This window comes from Acomys minous (genome assembly GCF_964271855.1).
Source record: "Acomys minous genome assembly, chromosome: 13".
NCBI lineage: Eukaryota > Metazoa > Chordata > Mammalia > Rodentia > Muridae > Acomys > Acomys minous.
In genome coordinates, this window is record NC_140495.1 from 77,420,620 (window position 1) to 77,440,500 (window position 19,881).

Here is a 19,881-nt window from a genome sequence, read left to right on the forward strand (position 1 = left end):
TCTGAAGACTAAGCCATTAGAACAAAATTTATCTATTAAAGAGCTAATAACAACATATTAAACGTGGGTTCTAACTCTGTAATCAAGTTGTTCCCCATCCATGACTCTAACCACACATCAGTGTCATGAAATTTTGAAATACACAAACACTGACAAAGGCTGGCTTTTATTAAAAGTACAATTAACAATGCAATTTTATCTTTTCATCTCTGATATGAAGAGTAAGCTCCCTTTGAAATATGTGAATGTATCATAAATATAAAAACCATGAAAAATATGTAACTGGGATAAAGGTAGCATTATATTCAAACATGCTACAAAGTTTAAAAGCAGGAATATACTTTTTAATAAATTCCTGACAAAAGATTTCAACACTATAAAAGCGGAGGCAAGAAGACCCCAAGATCAAGGACAGCACAGATTATATACTGAGCTTTCAAAACAGGCTCTCCTATAGTCTGTCTCAAAACAAAAAAAAATTAAAAATCTCTATGGCATAAAACTTAACCACCTCAAAACTTTCCTCTTACTCCCACAACTAAAATGATGTATAAAATGCTGTTTATTGGCTGTCTCTCTCTAAATTCAGTTTCAGCTTTATGTAATCTGATAGAGCTGGGAAATGTAATGGTCATTTAACTATATTGTCCAAGTTTTAATTCTTTTTAACATATAATCATTGACAGACATCCCAACAGCAACATAAATATCTGATCAGCACCATCTGCAGCAGCAAATGCCACTTTTTGTCCTTTCTCAAAAAAGAAAGCAAATGAAAATACACTGAGAATAGACAGGCAATGTGATAAGCTGCTAAAGATGAGTCCAAAATAACCCTAAAATAAAAGTAGTGGTAAAGTCAACTGTCAAAATTTCAAAGATTAGAAGTCACAAATTATATTAACTACTAAGACATTCCAAAAGCAAATACATATTTTCAGTCTATTTCATAATACATACATATGTAGCTAGGTAATCTAACAGTTGCTTTTACTACTGAATTAGTTCCAAGATCAAATTTGTTGGTTTTGACACATCCCCTGGATGGGGGGACCTGGTGGCACTCAGAGGAAGGACAGCAGGCTACCAAGAAGAGACTTTATACCCTATGAGCATATACAGGGGGAGGAAATCCCCCTCAGGCACAGTCATAGGGGAGGGGAATAGGGTGAAAGTGGGAGGGAGTGAGGAATGGGAGGATAGAAGGGATGGGATAACAATTGAGTTGTAATATGAATGAATTAATTAATAAATAAAATTTTTAAAAAAATACTGGTTTTGAAATGGTAGTGGTTGGGTATTTCAAGTGCATTATTTAAAAAAATAACAGCTTCAAAAGAAAAATAGCCATTTCATTGAGACCTTTACACTTTATTACTAGTTCTGCAGTCAAGTAAAATGACATATAACCTCCAGTCCTGAGGTAGCATAACAATTCTCATTAGCATAAGGGTTTTAGTTTTTATCAGATGCAATGACTACATTAAATTCTAACTGGTTACAATGACAAAAACGTGTCCGTGCATATCAGCTATTGGTCAGACTAAGCTTTTAAAAATATTCTACAATGATCTATTATGAATTCAATGGTTCCAGGTTTCTATCATTTATCCAGGATTGGTAAGGGCCTTTTAGAAGTCTTTGTATATTAAATAATTTATTTTCATATTAGAAAGTTCTCACGCTGGTCTCAATCCTCATCCTACAAGTTTCTCAAAGTACACACCCATACACCCATGCACACGCACACACACCTGTTGCCATGCGGTTTTTTGCAAAACCCACATTGCTTGCTGGGAGTCCACATATATTTGCTTTCAACTGAGGCGGTCTGATCTGACCCTTCTTTTTTTACAGTAGCTATGTTGTCTGGAATGAACAATGGAGGCTCGTCCAGAGAAAAACTTCTGCTGCTTCTCCTTTGACGAGGCTGCAGATTCCTGTCGGGCTTTTTTGGCTTCAGTTTATCCTCCTCCTTAAGATGCTCACTACCTGCATGGTCATGCTCATCCTTCACATGGCTCGTGACCTTCCCCGCTGCTGCCTGTTGCAGAAGCTTATGGCTCTGTTTCTGGCTGGAATGCAGTAAGTGTAAGTGTCCAGTTTGTGCGGGATGATGGGACTCCTTAGAGCAGCCGGAGTGCCCATGAAGCTTATCACTGAGAGAAGGGGTTAAAGGTTTGGACATTTGCATTATATTTTGATCCTGGGGTGTTTTTTTCAATAGAGAATGAGCTTGGCTTTTCACAGATTTAACCCCAGAATTACAACTCTGACTCTTCAAATCCTTATCAGCTTGTTTTTTTCTCACTTTGACCGGCCTCTGACAGTCACGGGGGGCCTCTGGTTCATCAGCATTTCGCTTCAGACTCTTGACATTAGACTTAGCTTTGCTGTGCACTACTTCTTGCTTTACTGCAACAGTTTTCCGTGGAGTTTCTGTGGCCGTGCTTTGTTTAGAGTGAGTTACAGATTTTGTGTGCTTGGATTTTATGTTTTTGGGCTCTAAATCACTTCTGTCATCCTGAAGATCTGCTGTTTCATGAGACTCCAGTTTAATACTTTGAATAATATTCAACTGCTTTGAATTTTGGTCGGGAACATCACAAATAGTATTTTCTAAAGTACTAGTTTCTGGTTCAAAAGCACAAGTATCAATCTCCTCCAAGTTTGATCTATTAAACTCTGTGCTCTGTAACTGAACATCGTTAGACTCCACGTCCTCACAATATCCTAATGTTCCCATCTGATTTCTCTGAAGAGAGTTCTCAGCTTTATCAACAATATCTATGATATTCTTCAATTCCAAATTACATTCAGCTGTGTCATCCTTTTCTGTCTTACTGTTATCTGTACAAGCAGAGTCACTAGACATATCAGAAGATTCTGGTTCTTCAGTCATCTGGTCACCTTCACAGTGTAACTTTATCTCCTCTGTTTCCTGTTCAAATTTTCCCATTGCACTCCTTTCTTCAATAGTGTCATCCATTTCACCTGAAACAAGATCGTTCTGCTCATCTTCTTTACCTGAAAACTTAAACAATGAGCGACTACTATCAGTCTTAGCTTTACCTTCCATCAGAGTTTCATTTTTCTTTCCTTCCATACTAGCACAAGTCTCTGAGAGAAATGAACAATTTAACTCATGAGATGGCACATTTACTTCACCCTGGTTGGTACATGCATGAGTGGAATCTAACTCAGCTTCATCCTTCATTTCAACACAAGATAACACTGAAGAATCCATTGAAGATGCTGAGACTTCTGGCACCACGTCCACGTGTTCAGCATGCCGGCTGCTCCTTCTACTCTCCTTAGGGTGTTCAGATTGCAGTGATGTATAAACTTCTTCTTTACCCTGGCTTCTATCTGGTGGTTTCACCCCTACCTTAGGGGGACATACAGTCTTCCCAGATGGCTTTTTTGTGCTCACAAGTGCTGTATTTGAACGCTTGGCAATAGTGCTTTGTCGCAAACTTCTTACTTGTTCTATCATAGAGGGAAAAATAAAATAAAATAAACTTAGCCATTTGCTGTGTGCTTTTGTTTCAATAGTTTAAAATATATCACTTCCTTATTCTGAACTATGAAACTTACCTGATCATATCAATATAAATTTACTGACAGCTACTCATGACGATCAAATATACAATATACACATATAATTTAACATGTTAATTTATGCTTATTAGCATCTCTTGAATTCTGTTAGAGGGAATAGAAATATAAATTTTGGACTCATCTAATTTATAAAAAGTATTTTTAACAAGTATCCTTTCAACAAGAGTTGGAAATAAAAGTAAGCAAAATGAGATCCATTACCACTAGTAAGGGTCCTAAAGAAAGATTATCACACATTATAAATATCAAATATTTCTCATTATATAAAAACAAGTACAAATGCCAATAAAGTCTTAAATGCAAACAAAACTATGTATCCTACACAAGATCTGTTGTTTCAAGATATAACCTCCAAAGATCTCCAATCCCCATTTCAATTCCCATTTATACTGAAGCTTTTCCCCCCTAAGTGAAACAAGTCTCGGGTAGCCTAGGCCAGACTCAAAACTCCAAGGAGACCTTGAAGCTGATCTTCTTGCCTCCAATTCTTACAGGCTGAGTTTTATACGCTGTTACCTCAACCAGAACCCATGGTTCTATATGCTAGGTAGGCACTATGAAACAACTGAGCTACATACATCTCCAGTCCTGATATTATTCCTATGCATGGAACTCAAGTTTGCACCAAGAGTATCACAAACAGAACGCCAAGACAATCAGTAACTTAAACTGAGAAAAAAAAATCTATGAGGAAAATACACAAGAAGTGCAATGCTCCTTCTTTAATAGTGCTCCTAACAAACCCTACTAAGTAACGGTTATCCCCTTTCCCTGAACTCGCAAAATCTTTTTTTTTTTTTTCCTCCCCTGAGACAGGGTTTCTGTGTAGCCTTGGCTATTCTAGACTTGCTTTGAAGACCAGGTTGGCCTCGAACTCACAGAAATCCTCCTGCCTCTGCCTCCCAAATGCTGGGATTAAAGGCACTTGAAAAATCTTGAGACAGGAAAAACACAATAAAAAGAACCAAAAATGAACAAAACTTAAAATTTTCACTAAGTAGAAAAGCAACTCCTGAAATAAAATTCAAAACACAAGTATTACGCTACACCTATCTTGCTCCTCTACATCAACTCTGTATCAACACTGATTTACTGTAAAGTTACTCATTCAAAGTAAGGTCTGACTACAAACTACTTTGAATATTTCCCCCAACTTGTCACTTATCATCAGGTCCTGGTATAAACTAATGATATCACTCTAACTCTTCAATGTCCCACTGGATCTTTGGGACCCTTCTCATTTCCCCTAGGCCTTCTTACAATCTCCCAATATCTGGGACCCACTCTACAACTTTAAAAACGTACGGGCTGGGAAGATGACTCAGTCAATCAAGTGCTTGTGGTGCATGCACAAGAACCTGAGCTTAGATCCCTAACACACATATAAAACATGGTCATGGAAGCACGCTAGTACTAGTATGGAGGTCGAGCAGTGTACTCCTGAGACAGGAGATACTGCAGCTCACTGACCACCACCCTAGTTGAATCAAGGAACTCCAGATTCAGTGGGAGATACAGACTCAAAACATAAGATGGAAGGTGATGAGGAAAGACAACTGAAACTGACCTCTGGCATTCAAATGCAAACACAAACACACATACACACACGCACACACATATATTTAACACAGAAAGAAAAAATAACGAAACATTATTCACCAGGTTATGAACCGTTCATCACAGGCTCTGTTATTTCTAAAATAACATCCACAGTTTTGTTTCTATATTTAAGTGACTTTTAAGCTCTGAACTGTGACATGCCTGAAATAAAACCACTGATAAACAATTTTTAAAACTTTTAGCTTTGAAGAAGCTGCTAAAGACAGTAAGAGTGCTAGGCATGGTGGCACACACCTTTAATCCTAGGACCCAGGGAGGGAAAGGCAGGAGGATCTCTGTGCCTCGTCCACAAAGAGGCCAAGACAGCCAGGGCTACATGGAGAAACCCTGTCTGGAAAAACAACAACAACAAGAAAGAAAGAAAGAGAGAAAGAGAGAGAGAAAGAAAGAGAGAAAAAGAAAGAAAGAAAGAAAGAGAGAGAGAGAGAGAAAGAAAGAGAGAGAGAAAGAAAGAAAACAGTAAGAGTGGCATGGGAGTCGGCTGACTGATGATATTCTGATGAAATATTATTTTGTAATAGTAAGTAACTTATTAAGCAAAGGATAAAGCCACCTTCTCTAAATATAAACTGCCTTAGACTGAAGCATGCTGTTCTACAGGCAAAACAAAACAAAGTCATTTTTTCTACATTTTCGATCTTGCTTATTTAAGTCCCAAGTATACATGTGTCAAAGTAACTATTTTTTTAATTGATTAAATTATATATCAAGAAAATTACGATAAGGACAATCTTTATTCCCTTAGCTACAATAAAGGATCTTTTTTGAAAAAGTGTAAGTAGATAGAAAATGAAGAAAAAGAAAGGAAACAGTGACACATTTTGTAATTCAAGCAAGAGACAATTAAGTAGTATCTTTGAGACAAACACTAAGCTGGCAAGTCATCAAACCCACCATTAACATCCTGCCAGAAACTGGCAGCTTAGCCCCTAGCGCAATGGTTCTCAACCTTTGGGTGGGCCCCTTTGAGAGTGAGCAACTTATTCACAGGGATCACCTAAGACCATGGGAAAACACAGATATTTACATTACTATGCTAACAGTAGCAAAATCACAGCTATGAAGAGGCAACAAAAATAAGTGTATGATGGGGGGGGGGGGGGGTTCATAACATAAGGAACTGCATTAAACAATCACAGAATTAGTAATGTTGGGACCCACGGCCTTAGAGGAGGAGAAGGGGGCTTCTAGGCTAGGAACACCACAGTTGAGAGATACTCCTGACAGGTATGAAACAGTGAGTATTTTACATAATACTAATAACACTCAGTTCATAAATTCAGTTCATATGCTCACATGTTCCCACATTTGCTCGCTTAAGCAAGATCAGCAATCAAGAGTCAAACATCTTAGGAAACCTGGCAGTGTGCACTTACTGCTCCTCTGCACTGACATTTTCCCAACCTCCGCTGCTCCCCTTTGGAATATCAACTTTTGACTTGCTGATCCCTCACAACCCTTCCTGAATGTGTCACTGTAATTAGTAAGTACTTGTTCTACCCTGGAAACTAGGAATGACAATAAAATGACCCTTTCAGGCTAGAAATCCCTGCCTTGAGTCCTAACTCACAGGCCCAAGAAGGCTCCACCTTCCAATACTGTGAAGTTTGCTGGCAGCAGGCAGTGACTAACCCTGTGATTTACAGAATCTCTGTAGACTGAATATTTACTCAGCTCTTTGGTGCTTTTTAAATAATTCCTAAATAAAACATGTTTAGAAAATGATGGGAGATGGCTTTCTAAAATAAAAGACAAAGACCAAAACATTATTCTTTTCGTTGAAAGAAATGGAGAAAACACACTATTAAAGGAGATGAAACCTTTTTAAAAACATCGAGTATCTTAATAAAGATAAAAGGTATTAGTAATTTGAGGACAAAGCTACTACACACACACACACACGCACGCACATGCACACGCACACACATGCACTGCTACCTTCAGGGCCATGTTCCCCAACAAAATACTTGAACATTAAAAATGCAAAACTTACTTGGGAGGCAGAGGCAGAGGCAGGTGGATCTCTATGAGTGGGAGACCAGCCTCGTGTACAGAGTGAGTTCCCTGACAGCCAGAACTATACAGAGAGACCCTGTCTCAAAAAACCAAAAATGAAAGCAAAATTTGAAAGGTCAGAGGAAAATGAAATAATTTCAAAAGATAAAGCAGAAAAGATAATATAGGAAAGTGTTAGGAAAAATAAAGAAAATCAAAGGCTAACATCTTTCACCAGACATGGATTCCAAAAAGCAGGAGTTGACGAACTAATGGAAATGAATAGTTAATTTTTAAAAAAAAAATTCCAGAAGTGAACAATAGTTTTCAGACTCCAAATCTAATGAATGCTAGCTACCTTTAATGCATAACATATACCAAACACCAAGATTTCATGTTATGAAGTATTTTTTAAATAATGGAAAAGGAATTCTACAAGCTTCTAGCATACAGCAATGGATACAGAAGTGAATGAAGTCATATTTTCAGATCAGTTCCTATAGTAATTTCACCTTGCTAAAGTAAGTTATTCTCCACCCCCATGACAATCTAAAAAAAAAAAAAAAAAAAAAAAAAGTCAAACTCCAGGCATGAGAAGCTCTCTTTTGAGTTGTTAGTCAGTTGTCCAAGAGACTCTCAAAGTATTATGGCCTTTTGCTACTACCCTAGGTTGCCACCAGAGGTAGCTAGATAACATGTACTTCAGGCCTCTGAGCTGGGATTGATCTGAAAGCCTCCTCCATGAGAACTAGCTTTCATGGTACCAGAAGGTACCACGCAAGCTTCCAAAGGAAGGAACAAGCATCAACAGTCCTACCCAGCTATGACACCTATGAAATACATCAACAACCCATACAGCACAGCAACCCTAAAGATGTAGTAGTGGCACACATAACTTGGCAGTATCCAACAACTCTCTTGTTGTACTTAAGACCCAGTTAACAAGAGGAAATCAAGCCTGGTTCTAAAAACTTGGCCAGCAGGCTAGTGAAGTCATGGATCTTGTAGTAGATCCTAGAACCAATATTTTACTAAAACCAGCATAATTCCTAACTACATTATAAATATGTGTCCTTATATCCACAGGTTAAGTGTGTCCTCGTCCCTCAAGTAAACTTCTCTTTGTAACACACAGAGACCATTATGAAACTGTTGGAGGATGGTCTTGTGGACTGTGTTTTCAGATGCTGATTTCAGTGCCCTGAGATCTGGTTACAATGTGCCATGAGCATTGTTATGAATGTTGAATCATCTCCTGTACCCATGTTGTAAAGAACATTCCACAATTATCCCTCATTGGCTAATAAAGATTCTTGTGACTGGGCAGAAGAGGAGTAGGAGGAGTTTAGGCTCCTGTACTTGGGGAGACAGGACATAGGTAAGCAGAAGAGGTGGCAGAAGAGGAAGCAGAAGAGAAAGGAATCATCATGTGAGGCCCGATGGACAATGAACACACGGCCATGAGGACAGACTGATGGAGAAGCTGCCTAGGAGTAATTAGATTGGCAAGTGATTGGCTTTTGTGTTCATTTTAAGGATAGTAGGATTAGAATAGCTCAGAATCTGCCCAGCATAGTACCTACAGCTTAATAATAAATCAGTCTCTCTCTGTCTATTATTTTGGCAGCTAGCAGGGTTAAAGAAAACTACTAGGTTTTGCTTTTGTTTTTTGAGACAGGATTTCTCTGTGTAGCTTTGGCTGTCCTGGACTTACTTTGAAGACCAGGCTGGCCTCAAAAACTATTGTTTTATTAGTACTCTACATTTGGTGCCCAACATGGGACATGAATCCATAAACCTGAGATCAAGAGTCTCATGCTGAGCTGTGGGGCAAGGACTTACAGAGAACCTAAGCTTAGAAAAAAAGTCTCTGATAAGGCACACTATTTCTTTAAGAAAGTATGGAAAACATAGGCAGCCTTTCATACTATAGTTACTTGGAAGGGGGAGGGGGAATATGGTTCCTTAACAATGGTGGGGTTTTTTTCTCCCCAAACCTTGTGCAGTTCAGAAGGCACACACATAACCCTGGCACACATGCTTCTGCGAGCCAAAACATATCACACACGTGGTCCCAGCTGCTGCACACGTGGTCCCAGCTGCTGCCGGTGGGCTCAGTTCTCACAGAACAACAGTGGCTGTGGATGGAGGGACCAGTATCTGGGGAGCACAGAGACAGCGGGAACACACAGATTAACCGCAACCCAATTTGGGTCCACACGCAGGAAAAAGCCTCCTCAGCCATCCAGCGCTGGGGCAGGTAAGACCAGCTCCTGATGCCCACAGATAGAGTGGCAGTTTGGAGAGGCGGAATTAGGAAACCAGCAGCCTTCTAGGCTGAGCTGGGGGGGACAGGGGGTTTAACCACCTAGATTTAAAAAAATGGAGGAATTCAAAACGCCATGGTGTATTTTTATTCCATTTGAGTTTCTCTTGGCATACAATTTTTACACTGATAGTTATAGCTCTATATATCCTTTTTAAGAAAGATCAAACTAAATCATACTCAGAGAAACAGAGAACCGATAGATGGAGTGCTAAACTACAAGCAATAAGAACAGAGGAAAGAAAAGGGCTCCTCCCAATAGAACATCGAAAATTGACTGCAGCTGAAACTCAGAGCTCTCTGGCTACGAGATGTCCATCAACTCTTTCTGGCAGGGCCTGCCCATACAGTACAGCAACAACTAAATGCCAAGGAATGATGGACAGGTCTTTGCTGTTGCAGCATGAGATGGCACAAAACTTAGAATTTTGTCGTTTCTTTGCTTGGCTTTAGTTAGAATGTTTTTGTTTTTCCCTATGGTGGGAAAAAGAAACAATATTCTTATTGGTTGACATTACTAAAACATACGAGATTTTTACAGATTTTAAGTAAATTCAGAATGTCACTATAGTTCAAATATGTTGTTTTCTAAAATTATAGAGTTACAATGACTTGAAGTTAAGATAAAATATTTGAACAGGGCAGTGATGGCATGCACCTTTAATTCCAGTACACAGGATACAGAGACAGGTGGATATGTGAACCCTACACCAGCCTGGTCTACACACAATGAAATCTGCATGGGACCTCTGCTAATAAAATAAAGCCACTTACAAAAGACAGTTTAAGATTCAAAACGATGCGTTTTTTCCTTAAAGTTACTATGTAAGTTTTTTTCTTAAAAGTGGATGGACACACATCAACTTTGAATTTATATAAGGAGAGGATGATGTCACACTGCCCTCGAGAAGCCAGTCTCCTTAGAAAGTGGGGCTTCCACAGGAAAACTGGTGCCAAAGGCATTTTGGCCTAAAAAGATAATCTGTTAATCAGTGTAAGGGCCCAAAGTTAGGCTGGGAGATGAGTATGCAGCTGGAGACCTCCCACAACCAAGAGCTATTGAGAGCTGACTGAGGTGAGATGTCACGCTCTGGGCAGCCAGCCAATCCCCATAGACCTGAGACTCTCGCAAGAGACAAGTGAGGGCTCAATCTGGCACACAGGGGCACTGGGAACAATACAGGCAGTAAAATACATGCCAGCCTAAGTTCGCTCCAAAAAACCAAAGGCTGCAATCCCTATCTTTGAAAGGTGAGACTGCCTACTCCATGTGGAGAAGGGGCAGGGCAAAGATGGCCACAGTGACTGTAGGAACCCAGGCACAAACCTCTACACAAATACAATATGCCTAGGAAGTGCTTGAGCACTAAAGGCAGAATGGAATTTAAAATAAGTTGATTTAAAAGTCAATGCTTTTTCTGTTGCTCTGGGCAGCCTGCCAGTCCCCAATGATTAAATGCTCTCACAGGGGAAAGGTGGCAGCTCAGTCTGGCACAATGGGGCCCAAGGGCCCAGAGGAGGAAATATGGACCCCATAGAACATGAAAATGACTGTATGTTCAATTTTATACATCTTCTTTGAGAAAAGTCAAAATGAAACAGACCTAAGTAAAAGAGGGACTGCTAAATAAATCATTCTACACTTGCAATGGCTTCAAACTAGAGGACCACGACTATATTATTTTGGAAGGGGAGCCTTATATTTCTCTTAATAGGAAAAGGAAAAGGGCTGTTGATTCCATCCAAGATAATGAGGATCAGGTTTGCCAGAGGGAGGCGCCCTGAAAACCTTGGCCACACAAGAAGACCAAATGGACAAGTAACATAAATTGCTGAACGTCCCACATGGGAATAACTGAGACTGACCGAGAAAAAAACGTCCCCAGCCAGAACCTCAACTATTATAACCAATAAATCCTTCGCTACAATATCCTCACAACTTACCATGCCATCCTTTAAATGGCAAATGTAAATTGGTTTACAATGGAGACTGGCTTAAAGAAAGGCAAATGCCTTTCTTCTGCTCATAGAACGAGCAGAACACTATGCTTAATCGATCTGTGCATCCTGCACATCTCATGCATTTATAGTTTAGGACTATATATGACTTGGGAGAAATTGTATATGTTTTCAACACAAAAACAAAACAAAAGCCAGACATCAGTGACACCGGATGAGCCCTGACAAGATTCATCCTCCAGGATGCCGAGACACTGACACATTTATTCCAACATCCTGCTTGACCCAGCCTCAGATTGCTTCAGCAGCTCTTCCTTCAAAGCCTACTTCCAGGACAGCGTCAAAGCTGCTGATCTCAATTGGTCTAGCTTTTCAGACTGCTCCAAACAGAACTTCTATTAAGCCTGAAATTCTCAACATTTAGAGACTAGACAACAAATGTTATTGATACATTAATTAACCATTTTTCCCCAATTTTATTTGGGCCCCCACAAAGGATTACTATGCCCCAAAATCATCAGAAAGCAACCTTAAGAAGAACAACATACCATTTCCTTTAAGATGGGGTGGGTAAGTTTTTGGTTATTTTCTTGGGTTATGGATATTTGTAGTCATTCAGGGGCGTTTGATATATGTTATTAATCGCCTTATTCAGAGAAAATAAAAGTCAGGTGAGGTGGTGTACACCTTTAATTCCAGCCCTTAGGAGACAGAGGCAGGCAGATCACTGTGAGTTCGAGGCCAGCCTGGTCTACAAAGTGAGTCCAGGACAGCCAAAGCTACACAGAGAAACCCTGTCTTGAAAAACCAAAACAACAAAAACCAAAAAACAAAAACAAATAAAACCTTAAACTCAGGGATTTCTCTCTTTTCCTTTTCTCTTTTTTAGGTAAGGAGACAGGTGTTGAAAAGAAGGAGAGGGAATATAGAATTATCTTATAGGAATAATAGGAAAAAGGGAAGATTATTGAATCTATGTTTCAACTAAGAGCTTTGTTATTTTCTTTACATTGTTGTGCTGTGTACTGATACAAATTTAAGTTTTTAAGGTTTTCACTGGTATAAATTTTGATATTCTTAAAATGTTTAAGGTTGTTTTTGTTACACATTATATGTTTCTACTCTGGTATGAGGTTTGTATCCATACAACTCATTTATAACACAAGGTTCACTTCCTGTCCTTTTAAAAGCTATTACAAACTGTTTAGGATAATTAATAGCTAGCTGATCAACTCATGGTGGTCATGTCAGTCAATAGTCTAACCTATCACAAAATAAACATCCTAGGTCATAAACAGCTAAAAACAAGCAACATTGCCTGTTCAGAATTATGATAAATATGATTCTAGATAGATAGATAGATAGATAGATAGATGGATAGATAGATGGATAGATAGATAGATGGATGGAAGGAAGGAAGGAAGGAAGGGAGGAAGGGAGGGAGGAAGAAGGAAGGAAGGAAGTCTTCCAAAACCTCAGAGACTTACAGAAGACACATTTAAAGATGCTTTTATTAATTGAAGGCCTCTCTGACAATGAGACATGTCAACTCCTGGCAGAACCCCCAGCCTACTTCAAAAAAAGAAGACAGAAATCAAAGAACTCCCATAAGCAGATGGCTTCAAGTATGGCCAGGCCACTGGCTGGACAAAGATGTGCTCTTAGTTCTACCTGATAGATTTCCACCTAAAGTGGGTGCACTTGGATGCAGGCCAATCAACTGCCGAGCTCTGCCAAGACTAAGTAACCAAGTCCTTCACAGCTCCTGTTTCAAAAATATGTCCACCAGATATACAGGACCAGAAGACTGAAGATGATGCTCCAATGTTACAGAGAGATTTTCCAGTGACTGTCCAGGAAAGGAACTGTCCCTATCATTTTGCTATTTTGGAAGATGCTTACCTGTACTTCCTGCTTACTCGGGTATAATTTTATTCCTTCTCAAGTCTCTGATGAGGCTGAAGACCAAACAGTTATAGTTTTACAATTAAGCTTAGTTACTTAGAAGTCAAGAAGATATTCTAAGGTCTGGATAGATATTTCTTGGGTGATAGATACAAGAAATAATAGACAGTGATTTAGGTTCAGAATTTTAGACACACCAACAAAGGATAGATGATGTTTTCTTCAAAGTTGCCGAATACAAATAAGCTAAATACTGTGAATGAGGAGAGACTGGTGAGCAGAAGCTTGGGAGTCATCAGATTGGCAAGTGATTGGCTTTTATGTAGGTTTTAAAGATAGCAGGGTTAGAGTAGCTCAGAATCTGCCCAGCATAGTACCTACAGCTTAATAATAAAGCATAGTCTCTCTGTATCTATTAAGTTGGAAGCTAACAGGGTTTAAAAAAAACCAAAACTGTTGCTTTATTAATTAGTGTTCTACACAAAACACCACAATCAAACAAAATGCAAAGTTAGGGAACCCAGTTCCAATGGATATACCTACAAATATTCCTGAGCACCTAAAGCTCGGGAATCATTGCAGAAGAGGGGGAGGAAACACTGTAAGAGCAAAGAATGAGGGAGTTTGCTCTAAGACTGTAACTGCTAGTGCTGTCAGAAGCCACACCTATAGTCTCACCAACAAGACTGCCCAAAAATGAGTTGAACAAGGACAGCAACAGACATGCTAATACGGACAGAGGAACGCCCAGGAAGCTTCCATTCTACACAAAGAACTATAAACTATTGAAAACTGCTGAGAAAGAAAAATAGCCTTCCCTAGGGAAGAGCATACCAATTGTTCATCAGATACCAAATGCTCATTCCTGAAAGCACATATAAATAACATTATACAGTCTGAGAAGGCTGACTCTGTGTAGAAAGACACACACATGTACAACACCAATTAATGAAAAAAGATGCCATGAACTTAAAAGAGATCAAGGAAGTACAGTTATATGGGAGTGTTTGAATGCTAAAATGGGATAGGGAGAAATGATGTAAACAGTAAAATTATCAATCTCAAAAATAATGAAATATTTATTTTAATTTAATTTAAAAAATAAAAAAAATTGTAATGCTTATCCCACAAACATATTTTGAAATTTTTGGATCTTTCAAGCCAGACATGACTAGAATGCTCCTACAATCTTAGTACTTGGAAACTAGAGGTAACATGGTCAGAAGTTCAAAGCCAGACACAGGGTGTCTGAACTCAGCCTGGGCTGCAAAGACCCTACTAATCATCTGGGTAGATAGGTGGGAAGGTGGATAGATAGATGATCTGCTTAACAACCTAACACCCACGTTTTATGCATCTGATTTTCTAGCTTAACCTCTTGGGAAGGATTACCTTGTGCCATTAAACGAGGTGATTTTCTTGGTGATCTCACTGAATTGTCTTCTACTCTGTCCCTCAAATTCCTGTTAGGTAAAATCAGTTCTTCTTCATCAATGGTATCATTACCACTTTCTTTAACAACTCCTTCATCCATAACATCGTCAAGACCAACAACTAGAAAGAGACAAAAACACAAATTATTTAAAAAAAATACTGGGTGTGTTATAGATTTAAAAGCAGTACACGGAAAAAAGTGTTTTAATGTGATACTGTATAGTCATAAAAACCTATGTCTATTGCTAACATATGTGATACTGTTACTAGTAAGCACCCACGGTTCCATGTGAGAAATGTCTGCCCTGTGAGGTAACTACTCACAGGGATTTAGCAACAGTCCTTGCTGATCTGACCTCAACTCCTGCTCTTTTATCTACAGCTTTCCCATTGAGAGTATCATGGACAACTATACCTGGAATTCTCAATTATTTCAATTCTACTAAGGTAGTACAAAAGTCTTCTATGTTTTGAAAAGTTCTTAATTTTAGGTTCATGCCAAAACCAAATAGTCTAAGTCTGCTGAAATGCTAATTAGAGATATGCTACATGTGTGGAAATGATACAGGTAACTTATGGATGGTAAAACAAATAAGAAAGGACAAAAAAGGGAAATGTCCCTCAATGGTGAGGAAAGCAATGGGCATTTGTATTTCTACAATTACATTACTTTACCCTAACCAGTAAAACAAAGTCATTTAACTCAGAACAGGATGGAAAAGGTACGGGACTTTAAAGAAAGTATAAACACAGTATTAACATTGTTACAAAGTTTATTTCTATACCAAACAAATGTCAATGTGTATAAATAACATTAAAAGCATACTTGTTGAAATCTTGTACAAAGAATGTTACTGTTTTCATCAGATGGCCTGGATGCAAATCCCTGGCAGAACATGAATGTAGTTATGCCCTTTAACCTGTCTACTAGTTTCCTCTATCTCTGGAAAGGAGAGTAACAGTACCTGTCCTACCTACCTCACAGTGCTGTTGTGAGGATCAAGTGGAATGATGTATGAAAACTCACTCTGTAAACTTTAGAGCACTATACAAATGTTAGTTATTATCTTCATCCTAGGGGTTAGAAAGAACCTCAAGAAGTTATCTAGTCCTCATCTTTGTATCCAAGTAGAAGAACTTCATGTAAAAGAGCTCAACAAGATAGTGCTCTATCCTAAAATTTAAAGAGAACAAAATTCTTGATAAATATACTTTCAAGTGGTATGATGTTTTGAAGAGCAATTCGGCAACGAACAGATTCACAAAACTGCTCAAACCCTTTCCCATGATAAACATTAAAAAACAAAAAACAAAAACAAACAAACAAACAAAAACAGAAGAAAAAGAACTGCAAAGAAAATGTTAGCAAAAAAAATTTCTAATCTTTGTTTTCAAGAAGTCATATAAATGAAATGCATAGCAGACAGGTTACAGATGAAAATATAGCTTTACTTGTAGTATTAATTTTTCTCTATAAAAGGTAAGGATTTACTTTTCATCTGTTTTCCAAATATCTTACTACCAAACATGCACTATTCTCAGAGAGTCCATAGTCTTAGCCGCTATGTTCTGCACTACAAAGTACTTCAGGAAAATTTATCAGGACTCTCTTAAGATATAATATGGGTACAGAGAGGTGGGAAGTCCAATGAGGCTATTCTATCATGACCAAATGTTTATGTTGCTACTCAAAAAAGAAAAAAAAATGACATTCAGTACTTTACAAAAGTAAGTTAACACTACTTATTCTACATAAAAGCACATAAAGTGTGTGTGTGCGTGTTTGCGTGAAGATGCTTAAAAAGCCCAGACTGTAACACAGATCATAGCACCAAATATCTCTAGGAGTTTAAGGTGGACAAGAAATAGCTGTTATTCTAGGTTCTTAATCTTTCTTATACTTTCTACAATAAGCACGTCTTATATTGTAATCAGAAAAAGGAACAATCTGGAATAGCAGAACCATCCAAGAGTTAATAATAATGGCTTGTGGATATTTAGTAACTCAAATCCGCAGGCCAATTAATGGGTTTCACATATTCTAAGTGTGTGCGCACATGCCATGGCACATAAGTGTGCAAGTCAGAAGGCAACTTGCAAGCATCTGCTCTCTCCTTCTACCATGTGAGTCCCTGGGATTTTAAAGTTAAGCCTCCAGGCTTGGCAGCAAGAACCTTTATCCACCATACCTCATTGGTCTTAATCTGAAGTTTTTTGAGATAGGTTGTTTATAACCTTTTAGAAGTCACTGAATGGTGCCTCCCTTGCTACCCACCTGTCTATTTATACTAACATAAATGTATTTGTTTTAAGTGACTTAGTGAGCCTTTGAGTAAGGTTAACTGTAATGATTTAACTGAAAGAGAATACAAAAATAAGTATCTTAGCAGCATTGCTTACTTATATTTAGAAACATAATAGTAGCTAAAAATCACATTCACTCCAAGGAAGTTAATGTATATAATGTACAACAACTTGATAGAATAAAATCGACAAGACAATACCTATCTCACTGAGACGCCTGTCCCAAAAACAAGATTAAATAGTTCCTGAAGGGTTAACAATGAGGCTGACCTCAGTCTCCCCATGTTGCACCACTCCTCACATACATACACAAACATACTTGAGAGTTTAGATTTTTTAACTTAGCAATCAAGTGACATACCACAAAGTGAGTATAGAAAACTGCCTAAAATCTGAGTCTGTGACACTCCAGTATATAGAGTTAAGTAATCAAAGCATTAAAAAACTGAGACAAACAAGCTGGAAAAATAAAGAGATTTGAGTGAGACATATCAATCAGACAATAAGTGAAAAAGCATTTCAGAAAAATAGTGATTAATTAAGCTAAATGTCACTGATAAAAGAAAAGATAAATGGCCTTGATCTAGTATCATGATAGCTATTGATGTGAGCTTCACAAATGGTAATATAAAAACAAAGAAAAGAAATGGTAATAGTGATCCAGACTCAGAGGGACAGAAAAGTGCAACATAGATGTCGAAAAAATTAAATAAATATAAAACAGTGTGTTGACAATGAAATTTCATAGTTAAGGCCCTGACCAGAAGAGGGGGGAAAAAAAAGAATGCACTTCCACACTTCAATTCTTCCAAGTGTAGAAAGGAAAAGACAAAGATAGGCATATTCCACTCCATGAAACTTCTAACCATTATCTATGGAAAACAGATACATAGAAATGTAACTTTAAAACACCAAATGAGTATCTAAATATAGGACATCACAAGAAAGGCTAAACAATGCACGAAGGGGTGGTTTTTAACCTACGTGGCAACATTATGAAACTAAGGAGAACATAAAAATACACACTGTAGTTTTTTCATTTCAATTTGTACTTTGCCCAATACTTCATGCAGGCAAGAAGCACTTACATTCACAGGTCAATTCTAGAATACCTAATGATGACATAAGCTCTGCTGATTGAGCCTGTGAGGGAAGGATGCTGTGAGTACTTACTTAAGGCCTGTTGTATTTTATTTTTATTATTCAGGTTTTTCTTTTCTGCTAAAACAGAATATGTGCAGATCAATGTCCTAATTCATTTTTGCACAGGTTATCTGTTATACTCATAAGTAAAAATAGAAACAAAAACCTGTAAATAATTATAACAATATAAAACTTCTAGGCATAACTGAAATTTTTGACTTAAATACTTTAACGGAAGTGCTGACCAGTGACCTCTTTTCATATGCTTTTGTTTATAATGTAAGATCTTCAGAAAGCTGGGCACTATATGTCTCCCCAAATTCTGCTACTATCTGTTGTTTCTTGTTTTTGCATGTGTGCTTGCAATGTGCGTGACCACCTATGCGGAGGCCAAGGAAAACTTTCAGCAGTTATCTCATCCGTAATTACGCCTTTCTACCTTAGTATGGGGACAGTACCTCTCACTGAAGCTGGAGGTAGCCAAAACAACCGATTCTCCTAGAATGTCAGGGCAGCAAACCCTAGGAATCCTCGTTTGTCTCCCTGGATGCACATCACTGCACCCAGGAAAAGCTACTGCCTTATTTACTTATTTATTGCGGGGGAGGGGAACACGGGGATGACCTTGGGCATTGCATGGTTCACATGTGAAACTCCAAAGACAATTTGCAGTAAATCATTATCTCTTCCTATTATTGTGGGCTCCAGAGGCCAATTTCAGTCACTAAGCCACCTCACCAGCCCAAACTGAGCTTTTTATGCAAATTCTATGATCTGTGGCGGTTTGAGTGAGAAAGTTTTCCATAGGCTCGTGTACTGAACACCTAACTGAAGGTGTGACCTTGCTACTGGAAATATGTCACTGGAGGCAGGCTTTGAGGTTTAAAGCCTCTGGCTGTGCTCAGTTCAGACTGTTTTGTGCTTACATTTGAAGATGTGAAAGCAACTTCTATTCCTGCTACCATGCCTGCCACTTCACTAGCACGATGTACTCTTACCCTTCTGGAACAAAAAGCCCAAATATGCCAGTCCTGTAAGTTAACTACGTCATGGTGTTTCACCACAGCAAGAGAAAAGTAGTAGGATCCAAGTCAGGTCTTCCTGCATAAGTGACAAACGACCTGCTTTCTGCAGCTGCTCTTCTTTATCAAACACTTTTAAATAAACCATGACTTTCATCATATAAGGAACAACTATAATCTGTAATGATCTTACAATTATACTTTAAGCTACATGAGAGCAGGAATGTGTATCAAACAATCACTGCATCCTCCAGTACATTCAACAATACAGCACATGGCAGGTATATAGCACTTTTTTTTCTTTTCTTCTTCCTTTTAAAAAAAATTAATAATAATAATAATAATATTTATTATTATTATTATTGTTGTTGTTGTTGTTGTTGTTATTATTATTATTATTATTATTATTATTATTATTATTATTATTATTATTATTATTATTATTTGGTTTGTTTTTGTTCTTCTAGAAAGGATTTCTCTGTGCTCTTGGCTGTCCTAGACTTGCTTTGTAGACCAGGCTGGCCTCAAACTCACAGAGATTCACCTGCCTCT

General features: G+C 38.2%; 1 protein-coding gene across 7 annotated transcripts in view; it reads right to left on the reverse strand.

Annotated features, from left to right (window-relative positions):
* Positions 1–19,881, reverse strand: part of PHF3 (PHD finger protein 3) — a 73,280-nt gene that overhangs the window by 24,547 nt on the left and 28,852 nt on the right. For 5 of the 7 annotated variants that reach the window (XM_084753493.1, XM_084753494.1, XM_084753491.1 and 2 more), the window contains 2 exons: positions 14,819–14,980; positions 1,755–3,489 (listed from right to left, as the gene is read on the reverse strand). In XM_084753493.1, coding sequence (XP_084609619.1) covers positions 1,755–3,489; positions 14,819–14,980 — 1,897 coding nt within the window. Of the gene's footprint in view, positions 1–1,754; positions 3,490–14,818; positions 14,981–15,838; positions 15,935–19,881 lie in introns of those variants that run through there. The other 2 variants (XM_084753495.1, XM_084753496.1) reach the window with 2 other exon arrangements.